The sequence below is a fragment of the Bombina bombina genome, chromosome 3 (genome assembly GCF_027579735.1).
Source record: "Bombina bombina isolate aBomBom1 chromosome 3, aBomBom1.pri, whole genome shotgun sequence".
Classification (NCBI taxonomy): Eukaryota; Metazoa; Chordata; class Amphibia; order Anura; family Bombinatoridae; genus Bombina; species Bombina bombina.
In genome coordinates, this window is record NC_069501.1 from 1,129,761,320 (window position 1) to 1,129,779,065 (window position 17,746).

The following is a 17,746-nucleotide window of genomic DNA, read 5'->3' on the forward strand; positions in this document are numbered from 1 at the left end:
TACTTGAGGACCACGGTTGACAAACACTGGGTTAGATGATACCCTTTTAAACAGTGAGTAGAGCTTGCACTTCAAATTCACCTCACTCCTCATCAAGCAGGCAAATTAAAATAATTGAGGATTATGGGAATTAGGATGGATTTAAGCTTTGGTGTGTTGGGGTGTCTTCTGCCTCCTTCCTACTAGAGATCAGGAGGATGATTTAAAAAAAAAAACAAAAAAAAAAACACAGAGATTGTTTGGATTGTTGTAAGGTTTATTTGTGTGTGTGTAAGTGTGTGTGTGTGTATATATATATATATATATATATATATATATATATATATATATATATATATATATATATATATATATGCACACACATACACACAGTATCTCACAAAAGTGAGTACACCTCTCACATTTTTGTAAATATTTTATTATCTTTTCATGTGACAACCCTGAAGAAATTACACTTTGCTACAATGTAAAGTAGTGAGTGTACAGCCAGTATAACAGTGTAAATTTGCTGTCCCCTCAAAATAACTCAACACACAGCCATTGTCTAAACCGTTGGCAACAAAAGTGAGTACACCCCTAAGTGGAAATGTCCAAATTGGGCCCAGTGTGTCAATATTTTGTGTGGCCACTATTATTTTCCAGCACTGCCTTAACCCTCTTGGGCATGGAGTTCACCAGAGCTTCACAGGTTGCCACTAGAGTCCTCTTCCACTCCTCCATGACGACATCACAGAGCAGGTGGATGTTAGAGACCCTGCGCTCCCCTATCTTCTGTTTGAGGATGCCCAACAGATGCTCAATAGGGTTCAGGTCTGGAGACATGCTTGGCCAGTCCATCACCTTTACCCTCAGCTTCATTAGCAAGGCAGTGGTTGTCTTGGAGGTGTGTTTGGGGTGGTTATGTTGGAATACTGTCCTGCGGCCCAGTCTCCGAAGGGAGGGGATCATGCTCTGCTTCAGTATGTCGCAATACATGTTGACATTGATGGTTCCCTCAATGAACAGTAGCTCCCCAGTGCCGATGTTCTGTCGAGAACTCCAATTCGTCAAAAACTCCAATCTGACGTCACTTCCGGTGACTCTTATTTTAATATTTATTTTGCCTCTGTCTGGGGGGCCACCGCAGACCCTTTGGCATACACCCCAAGTAAACCTTGGGGTATGAGGTTTACAAGGGGGGTGTTGCCCTCCTTGAACCCCCCAGGCGGAGGCAAAATAGATAGTGAAGATATTCGATTAAAGGGCCTGATTGGTTGTGAATCCTGCCACTCACTGGACACGGACCAATCAGATGTATTGAAATACCGGAAGTGACGTCAGATTGGAGTTTTCAATGTATTGGAGTTCTTGATAGAACACCAGCAGCACTCATGCAGGCCCAGACCATGACACTCCCACCATCATGCTTGACTGTAGGCAACACACACTTGTCTTTGTACTCCTCACCTGGTTACCGCCACACACGCTTGACACCATCTGTACCAAATAAGTTTATCTTGGTCTCACCGGACCACAGGACACACAGTTCATGTCCACAGCACTTGTTGATTCAGGAAAACTTTTAATGAAGCATACAGACAAGCAAACAAAAGCGACATTTCGGGCTCACACGCCCTTAATCATGCATAGTTTCTGTGTACACCTGTGTTACCTTTAAAGGCAGCATCTGCCAATCAGGACACACAGAAAATATTAACTGTAAACATACCAAAGTGTGTTCTATACAAACTATATATACCCCCCTGGTGTATAAGAATAATAAAAAAATAGAATTTAAAAAAAAACAATTTTTCTTTTCATTATTACATTTCTTTAAAAACAAATGTACAACAATCGAGGAAGGATAGAAGGCAACGGAAATTAAATCCTTAGATAATATATGGATATAAACTATCAAACCTGGGTTGGTAGGAAGGTTATGCTTTTATTAAAAAAAATAGAGATTTACACACGCTAAATCACCATGAACGGTAAATCTTGTCAAATGATAAAGGGTAATTTGTGATAAAGGGTATTATATGACAGGGGATAGAGACAAGACCTACAGGAACACCGATAGATCAAAGTCTCTGAGGCCTTTCGGGTACATAGAATCCAACCTATGTATCCAAAATGCCTCCCTTTGTTTGAGGTATCTTTCTCTGTCACCTACTGCTTTTAAAGGGCCAACACGATCAATTATTTGCCAACGTAGTTGGCTAATTTGGAGCCTTTCTTCGAGAAAATGACATGCAACTGGTGCCTGTAAATACCCTTTCCTTATATTATATCTATATTGGTTAAGTAATTCTCTTATTTTTCGGGTCGTTTCACCTATGTAAGTTTTAGCACACGGGCATTTGATTAAATAGAAAACATGGGTGGACTCACAAGTGTAGTAAGATTGGATATTAATCTTTTGACCACTACAAGGATGCACAAAAAAAATTTACCTTTAATGACTGAATTACAATGCGAACACCCCAAACAGGGGAACGTGCCCAAACCTTTTTTGGTCATATATCTAGTGGTATCAGTGCATCTAGTGCTAAGTCACTCCTAAACAACATGTCTAAGGTTCTTTACCCTTTTATATGCCATCATAGGTATCTCTCTAAAGGCTGGGGTGTCCAAATTGCACTTTTTTAAAATATTCCAGTATTTTTTTTATAATACGCAATATTCTATCACTATAACGGTTATAATGGGATATGAACACCAATCTATCTTTCTTATCCCTTTTAGGTGTAGTGTTCCTAATCCCATTAGTGCTTATCTTTTTGACTTCTTTGTGGACCAGTGCCATGGGGTATCCTCTATTAAGGAATTTCTTTACTCCTATCACGTAATCTGGACTCCTTTAGTGGGGGATCCCCTACTATCCTGTCAACTCTCAACAATTGACTCTGGGGGAAAATCTGCCTAAGGGCTGGATGATGGAAACTATCATATTTTAATAATGTATTCATATCCGTTTCATTGGAATACAAATCAAAAGCATAGCACAACATTTTGTTTGTATACACTAGTATCTAGAAACTTGTTTCCTCACTATAATTGAGAGTGAATTCCAGCCCATTAACTTCATTGTTAAGTAACAATTTGTGTAAAGAGTCAATGTCACCCCACCATATGCCAAAAATATGGTCTATAAACCGCCACTAGGCGGCGCCAAACAACAAACAATCTATTACAATATACATATTTCTTATCAAATTGGCTCATATATAGATTGGCATATGATGGGGCGACATTAAAACCTATGGCGGTTCCCCTCTTTTGTACATACCATGTATCAATGAACAGAAAATAATTATAGTATAACATTCAATAACTGAATTAAAAAAATTCAATCTGTTCAGTGTTCACTTCTGCAATTAGAACTGGTTCTTAATTGGCGTTTATTAACCTCAATACCATTTATAGAAGTGTAAAGACTTTTAACGTCTAAAGTAAATAAGATGTACTTAGAATTTGGTAACTCCAATGTTTGCACTTTAGAGATGAAATCACCAGTGTCTTTAATATAACAGAATATATGTTTACCTGATAAATTACTTTCTCCAACGGTGTGTCCGGTCCACGGCGTCATCCTTACTTGTGGGATATTCTCTTCCCCAACAGGAAATGGCAAAGAGCCCAGCAAAGCTGGTCACATGATCCCTCCTAGGCTCCGCCTTCCCCAGTCATTCGACCGACGTAAAGGAGGAATATTTGCATAGGAGAAATCATATGATACCGTGGTGACTGTAGTTAAAGAAAATAAATTATCAGACCTGATTAAAAAACCAGGGCGGGCCGTGGACCGGACACACCGTTGGAGAAAGTAATTTATCAGGTAAACATAAATTCTGTTTTCTCCAACATAGGTGTGTCCGGTCCACGGCGTCATCCTTACTTGTGGGAACCAATACCAAAGCTTTAGGACACGGATGAAGGGAGGGAGCAAATCAGGTCACCTAGATGGAAGGCACCACGGCTTGCAAAACCTTTCTCCCAAAAATAGCCTCAGAAGAAGCAAAAGTATCAAATTTGTAAAATTTAGTAAAAGTGTGCAGTGAAGACCAAGTCGCTGCCTTACACATCTGATCAACAGAAGCCTCGTTCTTGAAGGCCCATGTGGAAGCCACAGCCCTAGTGGAATGAGCTGTGATTCTTTCAGGAGGCTGCCGTCCGGCAGTCTCGTAAGCCAATCTGATGATGCTTTTAAGCCAAAAAGAGAGAGAGGTAGAAGTTGCTTTTTGACCTCTCCTTTGACCAGAATAAACAACAAACAAGGAAGATGTTTGTCTAAAATCCTTTGTAGCATCTAAATAGAATTTTAGAGCACGAACTACATCCAAATTGTGCAACAAACGTTCCTTCTTTGAAACTGGATTCGGACACAAAGAAGGCACGACTATCTCCTGGTTAATGTTTTTGTTAGAAACAACTTTCGGAAGAAAACCAGGTTTAGTACGCAAAACCACCTTATCTGCATGGAACACCAGATAAGGAGGAGAACACTGCAGAGCAGATAACTCTGAAACTCTTCTAGCAGAAGAAATTGCAACCAAAAACAAAACTTTCCAAGATAATAACTTAATATCAACGGAATGTAAGGGTTCAAACGGAACCCCCTGAAGAACTGAAAGAACTAAATTGAGACTCCAAGGAGGAGTCAAAGGTTTGTAAACAGGCTTGATTCTAACCAGAGCCTGAACAAAGGCTTGAACATCTGGCACAGCTGCCAGCTTTTTGTGAAGTAATACAGACAAGGCAGAAATCTGTCCCTTCAAAGAACTTGCAGATAATCCTTTCTCCAAACCTTCTTGAAGAAAGGATAGAATCTTAGGAATTTTTATCTTGTCCCAAGGGAATCCTTTAGATTCACACCAACAGATATATTTTTTCCATATTTTGTGGTAGATTTTTCTAGTTACAGGCTTTCTGGCCTGAACAAGGGTATCAATGACAGAATCTGAGAACCCTCGCTTTGATAAGATCAAGCGTTCAATCTCCAAGCAGTCAGTTGGAGTGAGACTAGATTCGGATGTTCGAACGGACCTTGAACAAGAAGGTCTCGTCTCAAAGGTAGCTTCCATGGTGGAGCCGATGACATATTCACCAGGTCTGCATACCAAGTCCTGCGTGGCCACGCAGGAGCTATCAAGATCACCGATGCCCTCTCCTGATTGATCCTGGCTACCAGCCTGGGGATGAGAGGAAACGGCGGGAATACATAAGCTAGTTTGAAGGTCCAAGGTGCTACTAGTGCATCTACTAGAGTCGCCTTGGGATCCCTGGATCTGGACCCGTAGCAAGGAACCTTGAAGTTCTGACGAGAGGCCATCAGATCCATGTCTGGAATGCCCCACAATTGAGTAATTTGGGCAAAGATTTCCGGATGGAGTTCCCACTCCCCCGGATGAAATGTCTGACGACTCAGAAAATCCGCTTCCCAATTTTCCACTCCTGGGATGTGGATTGCAGACAAGTGGCAGGAGTGAGTCTCCGCCCATTGAATGATTTTGGTCACTTCTTCCATCGCCAGGGAACTCCTTGTTCCCCCCTGATGGTTGATGTACGCAACAGTCGTCATGTTGTCTGATTGAAACCGTATGAATTTGGCCTTTGCTAGCTGAGGCCAAGCCTTGAGAGCATTGAATATCGCTCTCAGTTCCAGAATATTTATCGGGAGAAGAGATTCTTCCCGAGACCAAAGACCCTGAGCTTTCAGGGGTCCCCAGACCGCGCCCCAGCCCACCAGACTGGCGTCGGTCGTGACAATGACCCACTCTGGTCTGCGGAAGCTCATCCCCTGTGACAGGTTGTCCAGGGACAGCCACCAACGGAGTGAATCTCTGGTCCTCTGATCTACTTGTATCGTCGGAGACAAGTCTGTATAATCCCCATTCCACTGACTGAGCATGCACAGTTGTAATGGTCTTAGATGAATTCGCGCAAAAGGAACTATGTCCATTGCCGCTACCATCAAACCTATTACTTCCATGCACTGCGCTATGGAAGGAAGAAGAACAGAATGAAGTATTTGACAAGAGTTTAGAAGTTTTGATTTTCTGGCCTCTGTCAGAAAAATCCTCATTTCTAAGGAGTCTATTATTGTTCCCAAGAAGGGAACCCTTGTTGACGGAGATAGAGAACTTTTTTCTACGTTCACTTTCCACCCGTGAGATCTGAGAAAGGCCAGGACAATGTCCGTGTGAGCCTTTGCTTGTGGAAGGGACGACGCTTGAATCAGTATGTCGTCCAAGTAAGGTACTACTGCAATGCCCCTTGGTCTTAGCACCGCTAGAAGGGACCCTAGTACCTTTGTGAAAATTCTTGGAGCAGTGGCTAATCCGAACGGAAGTGCCACAAACTGGTAATGCTTGTCCAGAAATGCGAACCTTAGGAACCGATGATGTTCCTTGTGGATAGGAATATGTAGATACGCATCCTTTAAATCCACCGTGGTCATGAATTGACCTTCCTGGATGGAAGGAAGAATTGTTCGAATGGTTTCCATTTTGAACGATGGAACCTTGAGAAACTTGTTTAGTATCTTGAGATCTAAGATTGGTCTGAATGTTCCCTCTTTTTTGGGAACTACGAACAGATTGGAGTAGAACCCCATCCCTTGTTCTCCTAATGGAACAGGATGAATCACTCCCATTTTTAACAGGTCTTCTACACAATGTAAGAATGCCTGTTTTTTTATGTGGTCTGAAGACAATTGAGACCTGTGGAACCTCCCCCTTGGGGGAAGCCCCTGGAATTCCAGAAGATAACCTTGGGAGACTATTTCTAGCGCCCAAGGATCCAGAACATCTCTTGCCCAAGCCTGAGCGAAGAGAGAGAGTCTGCCCCCCACCAGATCCGGTCCCGGATCGGGGGCCAACATCTCATGCTGTCTTGGTAGCAGTGGCAGGTTTCTTGGCCTGCTTACCTTTGTTCCAGCCTTGCATAGGCCTCCAGGCTGGCTTGGCTTGAGAAGTATTACCCTCTTGCTTAGAGGACGTAGCACTTGGGGCTGGTCCGTTTCTGCGAAAGGGACGAAAATTCAGTTTATTTTTGGCCCTGAAAGACCTATCCTGAGGAAGGGCGTGGCCCTTGCCCCCAGTGATATCAGAAATAATCTCTTTCAAGTCAGGGCCAAACAGCGTTTTCCCCTTGAAAGGAATGTTAAGCAATTTGTTCTTGGAAGACGCATCCGCTGACCAAGATTTTAGCCAAAGCGCTCTGCGCGCCACAATAGCAAACCCAGAATTTTTCGCCGCTAATCTAGCCAATTGCAAAGTGGCGTCTAGGGTGAAAGAGTTAGCTAATTTGAGAGCATGAATTCTGTCCAAAATCTCCTCATAAGAAGAATCTTTATTGAGCGCCTTTTCTAGTTCATCGGACCAGAAACACGCTGCTGTAGTGACAGGAACAATGCATGAAATTGGTTGTAGAAGGTAACCTTGCTGAACAAACATCTTTTTAAGCAAACCCTCTAATTTTTTATCCATAGGATCTTTGAAAGCACAACTATCTTCTATGGGTATAGTGGTGCGTTTGTTTAGAGTAGAAACCGCCCCCCTCGACCTTGGGGACTGTCTGCCATAAGTCCTTTCTGGGGTCGACCATAGGAAACAATTTCTTAAATATAGGGGGAGGGACGAAAGGTATGCCGGGCCTTTCCCATTCTTTATTTACAATGTCCGCCACCCGCTTGGGTATAGGAAAAGCTTCGGGGGGCCCCGGGACCTCTAGGAACTTGTCCATTTTACATAATTTCTCTGGAATGACCAAATTCTCACAATCATCCAGAGTAGATAACACCTCCTTAAGCAGGGCGCGGAGATGTTCCAATTTAAATTTAAATGTAATCACATCAGGTTCAGCTTGTTGAGAAATTTTCCCTGAATCTGAAATTTCTCCCTCAGACAAAACCTCCCTGGCCCCCTCAGACTGGTGTAGGGGCACTTCAGAACCAATATAATCAGCGTCCTCATGCTCTTCCGTATTTTCTAAAACAGAGCAGTCGCGCTTTCGCTGATAAGTGGGCATTTTGGCTAAAATGTTTTTGATAGAATTATCCATTACAGCCGTTAATTGTTGCATAGTAAGGAGTATTGGCGCACTAGATGTACTAGGGGCCTCCTGTGTGGGCAAGACTGGTGTAGACGAAGGAGGGGATGATGCAGTACCATGCTTACTCCCCTCACTTGAGGAATCATCTTGGGCATCATTTTCTCTAAATTTTGTGTCACATAAATCACATCTATTTAAATGAGAAGGAACCTTGGCTTCCCCACATACAGAACACAGTCTATCTGGTAGTTCAGACATGTTAAACAGGCATAAACTTGATAAAGTACAAAAAACGTTTTAAAATAAAACCGTTACTGTCACTTTAAATTTTAAACTGAACACACTTTATTACTGCAAATGTGAAAAAGTATGAAGGAATTGTTCAAAATTCACCAAAATTTCACCACAGTGTCTTAAAGCCTTAAAAGTATTGCACACCAAATTTGAAAGCTTTAACTCTTAAAATAACGGAACCGGAGCCGTTTTTATAATTAACCCCTTTACAGTCCCTGGTATCTGCTTTGCTGAGACCCAACCAAGCCCAAAGGGGAATACGATACCAAATGACGCCTTCAGAAAGTCTTTTCTATGTATCAGAGCTCCTCACACATGCATCTGCATGTCATGCTTCCCAAAAACAAGTGCGCAATAGAGGCGCGAAAATGAGGCTCTGCCTATGATTAGGGAAAGCCCCTAGAGAATAAGGTGTCCAATACAGTGCCTGCCGGTTATTTTACATAATTCCCAAGAATAAAATAATTCCTCAAAGCTATGAAGTATAAAATATGCTTATATATCAATCGTTTTAGCCCAGAAAATGTCTACAGTCTTGAAAGCCCTTGTGAAGCCCTTTTTTTCTTATGTAATAAAAATGGCTTACCGGATCCCATAGGGAAAATGACAGCTTCCAGCATTACATCGTCTTGTTAGAAATGTGTCATACCTCAAGCAGCAAAAGTCTGCTCACTGTTTCCCCCAACTGAAGTTAATTCCTCTCAACAGTCCTGTGTGGAAACAGCCATCGATTTTAGTAACGGTTGCTAAAATCATTTTCCTCTTACAAACAGAAATCTTCATCTCTTTTCTGTTTCAGAGTAAATAGTACATACCAGCACTATTTTAAAATAACAAACTCTTGATTGAATAATAAAAACTACAGTTAAACACCAAAAAACTCTAAGCCATCTCCGTGGAGATGTTGCCTGTACAACGGCAAAGAGAATGACTGGGGAAGGCGGAGCCTAGGAGGGATCATGTGACCAGCTTTGCTGGGCTCTTTGCCATTTCCTGTTGGGGAAGAGAATATCCCACAAGTAAGGATGACGCCGTGGACCGGACACACCTATGTTGGAGAAAAGAGGGTTTTTGTTCCACTAGGGGTTGCAATAATTTGTCTAGGAAAATAGCAATATTAGTAAATATAGATTCAGTGCCTGCAACTATAGGGCAGCCAGAAGGATTTTGGGCATCCTTATGAATTTTTGGTACAGTATAAAAGAAAGGAGTCTTAGGATGTTGAATATATAAGAACTCACTGGTTTTCTTATCGATTTACCCATTCTTTTCTGCTGTACCAAGTATACTGCTTATTTCCCTCTGTATATGAAATACTGGATTACAATTAAGTTTGCCATAGGTCTAATCATCATTCAATTGGCTTAGTATTTCATTAACGTAAAATTTCTTATCGAGAACCACTGTATCCCCGTCCTTATCGGCTCTTTTAATATACACTTCCTTATCTTTTAAAGTTTTAATAGCTTTAACTTCATCCTTTAAAAGGTTGTATGGTTTAACTCCAACTCTTTCAGCAACCTCTTTCTCTACTATGGCAATATCAGTGGTTACAAGCTTAACATACGTGTCTATACTGCAATTATTAACATTAGTAGTAAAAGTACTTTTCTTACGTAAACCAAATTGATCAATGGACAATATATCACTCTCAACAATAGATGTGCACACTTTATTTTTTTGTAAAATTTATGTTACTATGCTCAGTGTCCTTAAAGAAAGTCCTTAACTTTATATTTATATAATCTGTACAGGTCTTTTTCAGTTCAAAGAAATTGATGTCAGCATAGGGACAATAGGACAGTCTCTTTTCCAGGAGCTTATACTCACTTTCCTCAAGCATACAATTGGAGACATTGATTACCGTCGGCTGCGGACCCTCCTGCGGTATGAGACTCTCGGAGTCTGCAGAGAGCTCATGTTTCCTGGTGTGGTGTTTTCTCCCTCCCCGATACTTCCTTCGTCGCTTGACAAAACTTGTCTTTGTACTCCTCACCTGGTTGTCGCCATACACACTTGACACCATCTGAACCAAATAAGTTTATCTTGGTCTCAACGGACCACATGACATGGATCCAGTAATCCATGTCCTTAGTCTGCTTGTCTTCAGCAAACTTTTTGCAGGCTTTCTTGTGCATCATCTTTAGAAGAGGCCTCCTTCTGGGACGACAGCCATACAGAACAATTTAGTGCAGTGTGCGGCTTATGGTCTGAGCACTGACAGGCTGAACCCACACCTTAAACCTCTGCAGCAATGCTGCCAGCACTCATAGGTCTATTTCCCAAAGGCAACCTCTGGATAAGACGCTGAGCACATGCACTCAACCTCTTTGGTCGACCATGGCGAGGCCTGTTCTGAGTGGAACCTGTCCTCTGAAACCGCTGTGTGGTCTTGCCCATCATGCTGCAGCTCAGTTTCAGGGTCTTGGCAATCTTCTTATAGCCTATGCCATCTTTATGTAGAGGAACAATTATTTTTTTCAGATCCTCAGAGTTCTTTGCCATGAGGTGCCATGTTGAACTTCCAGTGACCAGTATGAGAGAGTGTGAGAGCGATAACACCACATTTAACACACCTGCTCCCCATTCACACCTGAGACCTTGTAACACTAACGAGTCACATGACACTGGGGAAGGAAAATGGCTAATTGGGCCCAAATTTTGATATTTCCACTTAGGGGTGTACTTACTTTTGTTGCCAACAGTTTAGACATTAATGGCTGTGTGTTGAGTTAATTTGAGGGAACAGCAAATGTACATGGTTATACAGGATGTACACTCACTACTTTACATTGTAGCAAAGTGTCATTTCTTCAGTGTTGTCACATGAAAAGATATAATAAAATATTTACAAAAATGTGAGGGGTGTACTCACTTTTGTGAGATTGTGTGTGTGTGTGTGTGTGTGTGTGTGTGTGTGTGTGTGTGTGTGTGTGTGTGTGTGTGTGTGTATATGTATATATATATATATATATATATATTAATTTTAAATTAGGATTTTGTAGAGAAAAATACTGATGATCCTAACACTTATAAACCATAAAATTAGAAGCCAGAACTAAATTCTATGAGCCGTAGATAAGTTATTAGCAAGCTTATAATACACACCTTTTTACTCAGGATCAGCGCAATACATTTAATTGTGTGTGGGCAAAAAATTTCAGAAAGGAACCCCTCCCCGCTGTGCATGGAATATAGAATCTCTCTGAGAAAGGATCAATTTTATAAAATAAATAGCTAGTATATACATACATACACAAATTACTGCCTGATGTGAATCTGCGCCATCCACCTGGGTGCACTAGCAATAAAAAAGGCGCACTCAGGATTCTTCAAACAAATTGTGGTAGTTATATACACATATGATATTGAGAAAATGTATGTGGTATTTTTACTACTAGATCTTAAAGGGACACTGAACCCAATTTATTCCTTTCAGGATTCAGATAGAGCATGCAATTTTAAGCAACTTTCTAATGTACTCCTATTATTACATTTTCTTCATTCTCTTGAAATTTTTATTTGAAAAGCAAGAATAAAAGTTTAGATGCTGGACCATTTTTTGTGAACAACCTGGGTTGTTCTTGCCGATTGTTGGATAAATTCAGCCACCAATAAACAAGTGCTGTCCAGTGACCTGAACCAAAAATTTTCTAACTCCTTTGCTTAGATTCCTTCTTTTTCAAATAAAGATATCAAGAGAACGAAGAGAAATTGATAATAGGAGTAAATTAGAAAGTTGCTTAAAATTGCATGCTCTATCGGAATCACAAAAAACAATTTGGGTTCAGTGTCCCTTTAAGTTCAGGTGTTTGAACCCCACCCCATTTCTAAGAGGTGCATGGTGCAACTGTAAGTGCTATTATTGTGAAGTGGAAAAGTCTAAGAGCAACAACAGCACAGCCACAAAGTTGTAGACAATGCAAATGCAAATGCACAGAGTGGGGCCATAGAGTGCTGAAGTACATAGAAATTGCCTATAATCTGTTGCAACACTCACCACAGAGTTTCAAACTAATGTAAGTGGTGTAAAGCACACCGCACCACTTTACTCTGGAGCAGTGAAAACTTGTTCTCTGGAGTAATAAATCATGATTCAGTACCTGCATGTATGATGGTTGTCTAAGTGTGGTGGATGCCAGGAGAAAGCTACCTACTGGAATGCATATTGCCAACTTGTAAAGATTTATGAAGGAGGGATAATGGTAAGGGTAACCTTAATGCTTCAGGATAAAAAAAAACACACATTTTAAACAATTGAGTGCTTTAAACTGTGGACACTGTTTGGGAAAGGCCCCTTACCGTTCCTGCCCTGGAACACAAAGTTCGGAACATGAAGTCATGAATTGAAAAGTTTGGTGTGGAGGAACTCGAGTGGCCTGCACAAGTTTGGTGCTTTCACCTGAACACCAATGAACTCCTTTGGGATGAATTGGAACGCCAGTTGTGAGCCAGACCTTTTCATCCAACATCAATGCCTGAACCCACAAATGCTCTTTCATGAAAGAGCAGAGCAGAAATTCCCATATTGCATCATAAATCTGTCTAAAACTAGTCTGACACACAATTGCGTGTACTTGGACTAATTTTAATTTGTTTAAAACTATTATAGATGTGAATCGATTGATTTGTAACATAACTTTGAAGGGTCATTTCTCAGGTGCAAACACAGTGGAACAAGATCCATCTATTCGCACAAAGTGGGTTACCACTAATTTGAGTCATGTGATTTGATTTCACTCAACAACCTCCTGAGAGAGGGTGAGAACCCAACTACCTCCACCCAAACTACATGTGTTAAAGGTTTAAAATCTCCATCTAGGTTTTATCCTATACATAGTAGGGGAAATATAGAAAGGTTTTATGGAAGAGTGGAGAGTTATCTGAAATCTTTAGCAGGATCCGCTAATAAAACCCAAGAGAATTTGAGCAGGTTAGAAAAAATTGCCTTAAAACAGTTGGCCAGTAACCAATATATTGTAATATGCAATGCTGATAAAGGGGGCTCAGTAGTGGTACTGGACAAGGCCGACTATATTAATGAAGCATTGTTTCAGCTAGAGGACAATAATTCCTACACTATACTGTACACCAATCCTACGCAACGTTTTCAAAGGGAGTTGTTGCACCTTCTGGACGATGATGTAGGGAGCGGGTTTATTGATCAAGACACCGCAACATATTTATGTTGAAGATCCGGTGACACTCGTATTCCACCATCTCCCGAAGGTGCACAAGTCTCTTATTAATGTAAAGGGCCACCCGATTGTAAGCGACATTGGGTCTCCTTTTGAGCACTTATCGCAATGGCTGGACATATTGCACCCATTTGTGGAGGTACTACCCAGTATTTTAAAGGATACCAAACACTTGGTCAATTTGGTTGACAAGTTACACTGGAGGCATGGTCTCCATAGATGGGTAACTATTGATGTCACAGCCCTATCCCCTTTGAAAAGGGTATGGAAGCAATTGCTTTTTTCCTTCGGGAATGATCAGAATTTTCTGTAGACTTTCAAGCATTTATCCTACGGGTGTCTCTTTCTTCTGACCCACAACTTCTTTGAATTTGAGATTACTTTTTATCTCCAAAGATGTGGGACAGCAATGGGGGCAAAATTTGTCCCCTCATACGCCAACCTTTTTATGGGTTAGTGGGAGCTGTCCCACATCTTTGGAGATAATCCCCATAAAAGGAATATCAGTTTCTACCGTTTACTTATCAACGATTTGATCCTCATTTGGGATGGTAATGAGACTGATATAGGGGATTTTGTGCAAAGTATTAACTGTAATGATGTGGGACTCAAATTTACCTTTGAACCAACAGGGAGAGATCAATTTCCTTGATGTGCCACTTAGTGGTACTAAAGAGGGTAAGGTAAAAATTAGCCTCTACAGAAAACCTATATCTGGCAACTCCTTGCTACATGCTAGGAGCTGCCATCCAAAACATGTACCGTACGAGATTGCGAAAGGCCAGTTTATAAGAGCCAAAAGGAACTGCTCAGATATGGTGAATTGCCAAGCTCAGATGGAGGACGTCAAAAGATGTTTAATCCAAAGAGGGTATCCACAAAAGATTGTCAAGAAAGCACATAGGGAGGTTGTCAAACTACATAGACCAGATCTTCTGGAAGGATAAACCAAAGACGTCAGGGACTTATAAAGGTGTAACTTTTGTTACCGACTATAGTTCCCAATATGAAGAAGTATGTCAAATTGTGAAATATTTTAAACATGCTTATTGCAGAGGACATGCTTATAGTGATATTTGATGTTTTGTTTAGAATGTTTAGATTGTGTATCAAGTTTTTTAATATTCCCGTTTTGCAGTATATATGTGTGCGTGTATATGTATGTGTACATGTATATATGCATTTCTTCCTTTGTCTCATGCATGGTTTTCTCTTTTTTGTAACACATGTAATAGCTATTGTTTCTTATTCTAGGCCTTTATATAATCTGTTTCAGGCATGTAAGGGTTACACCTTATGGGTGTGTCTTTGTTTAAAGCACCTTTTGGTTTTAACCAATGATGTCACTGTAATTTGTGTATATATTGCACACCTGTGACTGGCATCCCTATGCTATGATTACGGCGTTAATCCGAAAATGTATAAGCCTGCCAGCCCTGAGGTGTCCATGCCTCTCACTTTTTGATATTTGACCTCCTGTTTTTATTATGGTATTTTTCAATAAATGATGTTTTATAATTATTTTGCTGAACGCTCTTCCATTGTTTTTCTATTTGGGACTGTGTTTTAGCCTGCTAGAGCGCCTCAGCACCCTGCTCGGTCACTATCGCTTATTGTGATTTTACTCCTGGACTGGAAGGAAACACACTGTCCTAATCACTTGGGCTAAGCTCTGACTTATCCGCTACTGCTCTTTGCATACACTTGCAGTGAAGGATTGGAACACTCACACATCATAGTGCTACGAGTGATTACTCAGATGGATTGTCAAAGGAAGCCTCTGATTGGTGAATACCTGTGAAGACGACAATCATCAGCCCGTGCTGGATACGTCCCCCTGTGAGCGGATTGGATTTCCGCGGGGTAGACGCTGCACGTACCTGGGAGAAGGGACGCCGAAACAGCCGATTTACAAGAGGTATACCAAGTTTGGTTAAAACCGTAAGTGACACGGACTCAATCCAAGGTGGTGAGACACCTATATGTATGCACTACTGTAAGCTGAATGTATAAAAGAACATATAAGCTTCCATGAACGGACTCTTGGCGTGGACAGTATTAATAGCCCACTACATATTTTGATTGTGTTTGTGTGTTTCCCTTACCTAGTGGGATAGCATAAGCTAAGACGTGTTTCCCTAGAGTTGGCATCTATACCGAAACCTATATATAAGTAACCACTCTCCCTACCCTTTTGGTCATATTGATCACAAATTCCCACTGACACACTCCAAAACCTTGTGGAAAGCCTACCCTAAAAAGGGTAACCAACTCCATATTAATGCCCACGGTTTTGGAAAGGGATATCCAGCAAGGTTTGATGGTGAGGTGCCGACATGCTTTTGGCTATATAGTGTATATTTATATCCAACGCTAAAACATAAAAGCCAACAAGATTTTTGGGAGCGAGAAAACTACTAAAATTAACAGTACTAGCTCCATAGTTTTGCACTTGACTTGTCAAGAATCACATTTTTTTTTAAAAACCTTTGTTTTTGTGCTCTTCTTTCTACGTCCTAAGTGAAGTAAATCCTACTTTCATTACACAAGTAATTCTTCCAAAGGGGATAATTTATACATTTATATAATATATATAAAAAAAATTTGGAGAAAGGTATTTACATTTGACCATTTTAGAGTTTGAAAAAACAGTATTTTCATATTTAATTTTTTTTTTTTTTTTTTTTTTTTTAAAGGTAATGCATTCTACAACCATAGCTTATGGTATACAATGTTACAATACATATTTATAAGAAGGGGAAAAAAAAGGAGGGAAAAAAAAGAAAAAAAAAAGTGTACCTCCAAGGCTTGAAGAGCCCAAGCCACTTGGCTGCATGGAAGTGCCGAATGGTGTTCCAAAACTAACTCCCAGAGAAGGCCGAGGCCCTAGTATGAAAATAAAGTATTTCAAAAATATATATATATATATATAAAAAATAAAATAAAAATAAAAAATAAAAGCTTTCCGTACTTTGAAATTCAAATACAGCCTTAGTGCAGACAAGATTATTGCATATCTGAAACATCAGCTGAGAAAGTTTCACCCAAGGTGTAAAGATATGTTGAATATGCAAATGTTGCAGATAATATTAAATAATGTGAATTATGCAACTGCAACCATTTGATGTGATATAGAAATTTCCTGGATATATGTACATAAAAACAAACAAGACAATAGCTTAAATTTTTATTTAATTTATTGTTCAGTTTTCAACAAGTCAATCAAAAGGCAATGACAATTCAAATGTTGACATGTGGGAGAATCAGTCGATGCCCTCAAAATATTACAGAATTTTATTTAAAAAAAAACGGAAAATCAAGTATCATCCCCTGGGGGAGATAAAACAAATCTAGTTGAATTAGAATTTTGTACTCCACTAACTCTACCAAATAAGATTATGTTTGGCAGAGAAGACCTTAACTAGTAATATATTTAATTAAAAAAAAAAAAAAAAAAAACAATTTTAAAGTCTTACAAATGCAGCTGATAATTTACAAAATATCAATATCTGAACAAAATTAGCCTTTAAAATATTTTCGTTTAACAGTACCCTGCATAATTCTCACTAAACAGGTAAAATTAAATCACCGATATTTGTGTAATAAAATATCAGATAAGCAAGCAGGCTATAATTAAAGACTAGTTAAATAAAAAACAGAATTTATGTTTACCTGATAAATTACTTTCTCCAACGGTGTGTCCGGTCCACGGCGTCATCCTTACTTGTGGGATATTCTCTTCCCCAACAGGAAATGGCAAAGAGCCCAGCAAAGCTGGTCACATGATCCCTCCTAGGCTCCGCCTACCCCAGTCATTCGACCGACGTTAAGGAGGAATATTTGCATAGGAGAAATCATATGGTACCGTGGTGACTGTAGTTAAAGAAAATAAAATATCAGACCTGATTAAAAAAACCAGGGCGGGCCGTGGACCGGACACACCGTTGGAGAAAGTAATTTATCAGGTAAACATAAATTCTGTTTTCTCCAACATAGGTGTGTCCGGTCCACGGCGTCATCCTTACTTGTGGGAACCAATACCAAAGCTTTAGGACACGGATGAAGGGAGGGAGCAAATCAGGTCACCTAAATGGAAGGCACCACGGCTTGCAAAACCTTTCTCCCAAAAATAGCCTCAGAAGAAGCAAAAGTATCAAACTTGTAAAATTTGGTAAAAGTGTGCAGTGAAGACCAAGTCGCTGCCCTACATATCTGATCAA

General features: G+C 40.3%; 1 protein-coding gene across 1 annotated transcript in view; it reads right to left on the reverse strand.

Annotated features, from left to right (window-relative positions):
* NUP58 (nucleoporin 58) overlaps window positions 1–17,746 on the reverse strand; it is a 258,626-nt gene that overhangs the window by 79,921 nt on the left and 160,959 nt on the right. Inside the window, exon 13 of the mRNA XM_053708500.1 lies at window positions 16,326–16,412. Within this exon, the coding sequence (XP_053564475.1) occupies window positions 16,326–16,412 (87 nt within the window). The remainder of the gene's footprint in view (window positions 1–16,325; window positions 16,413–17,746) is intronic.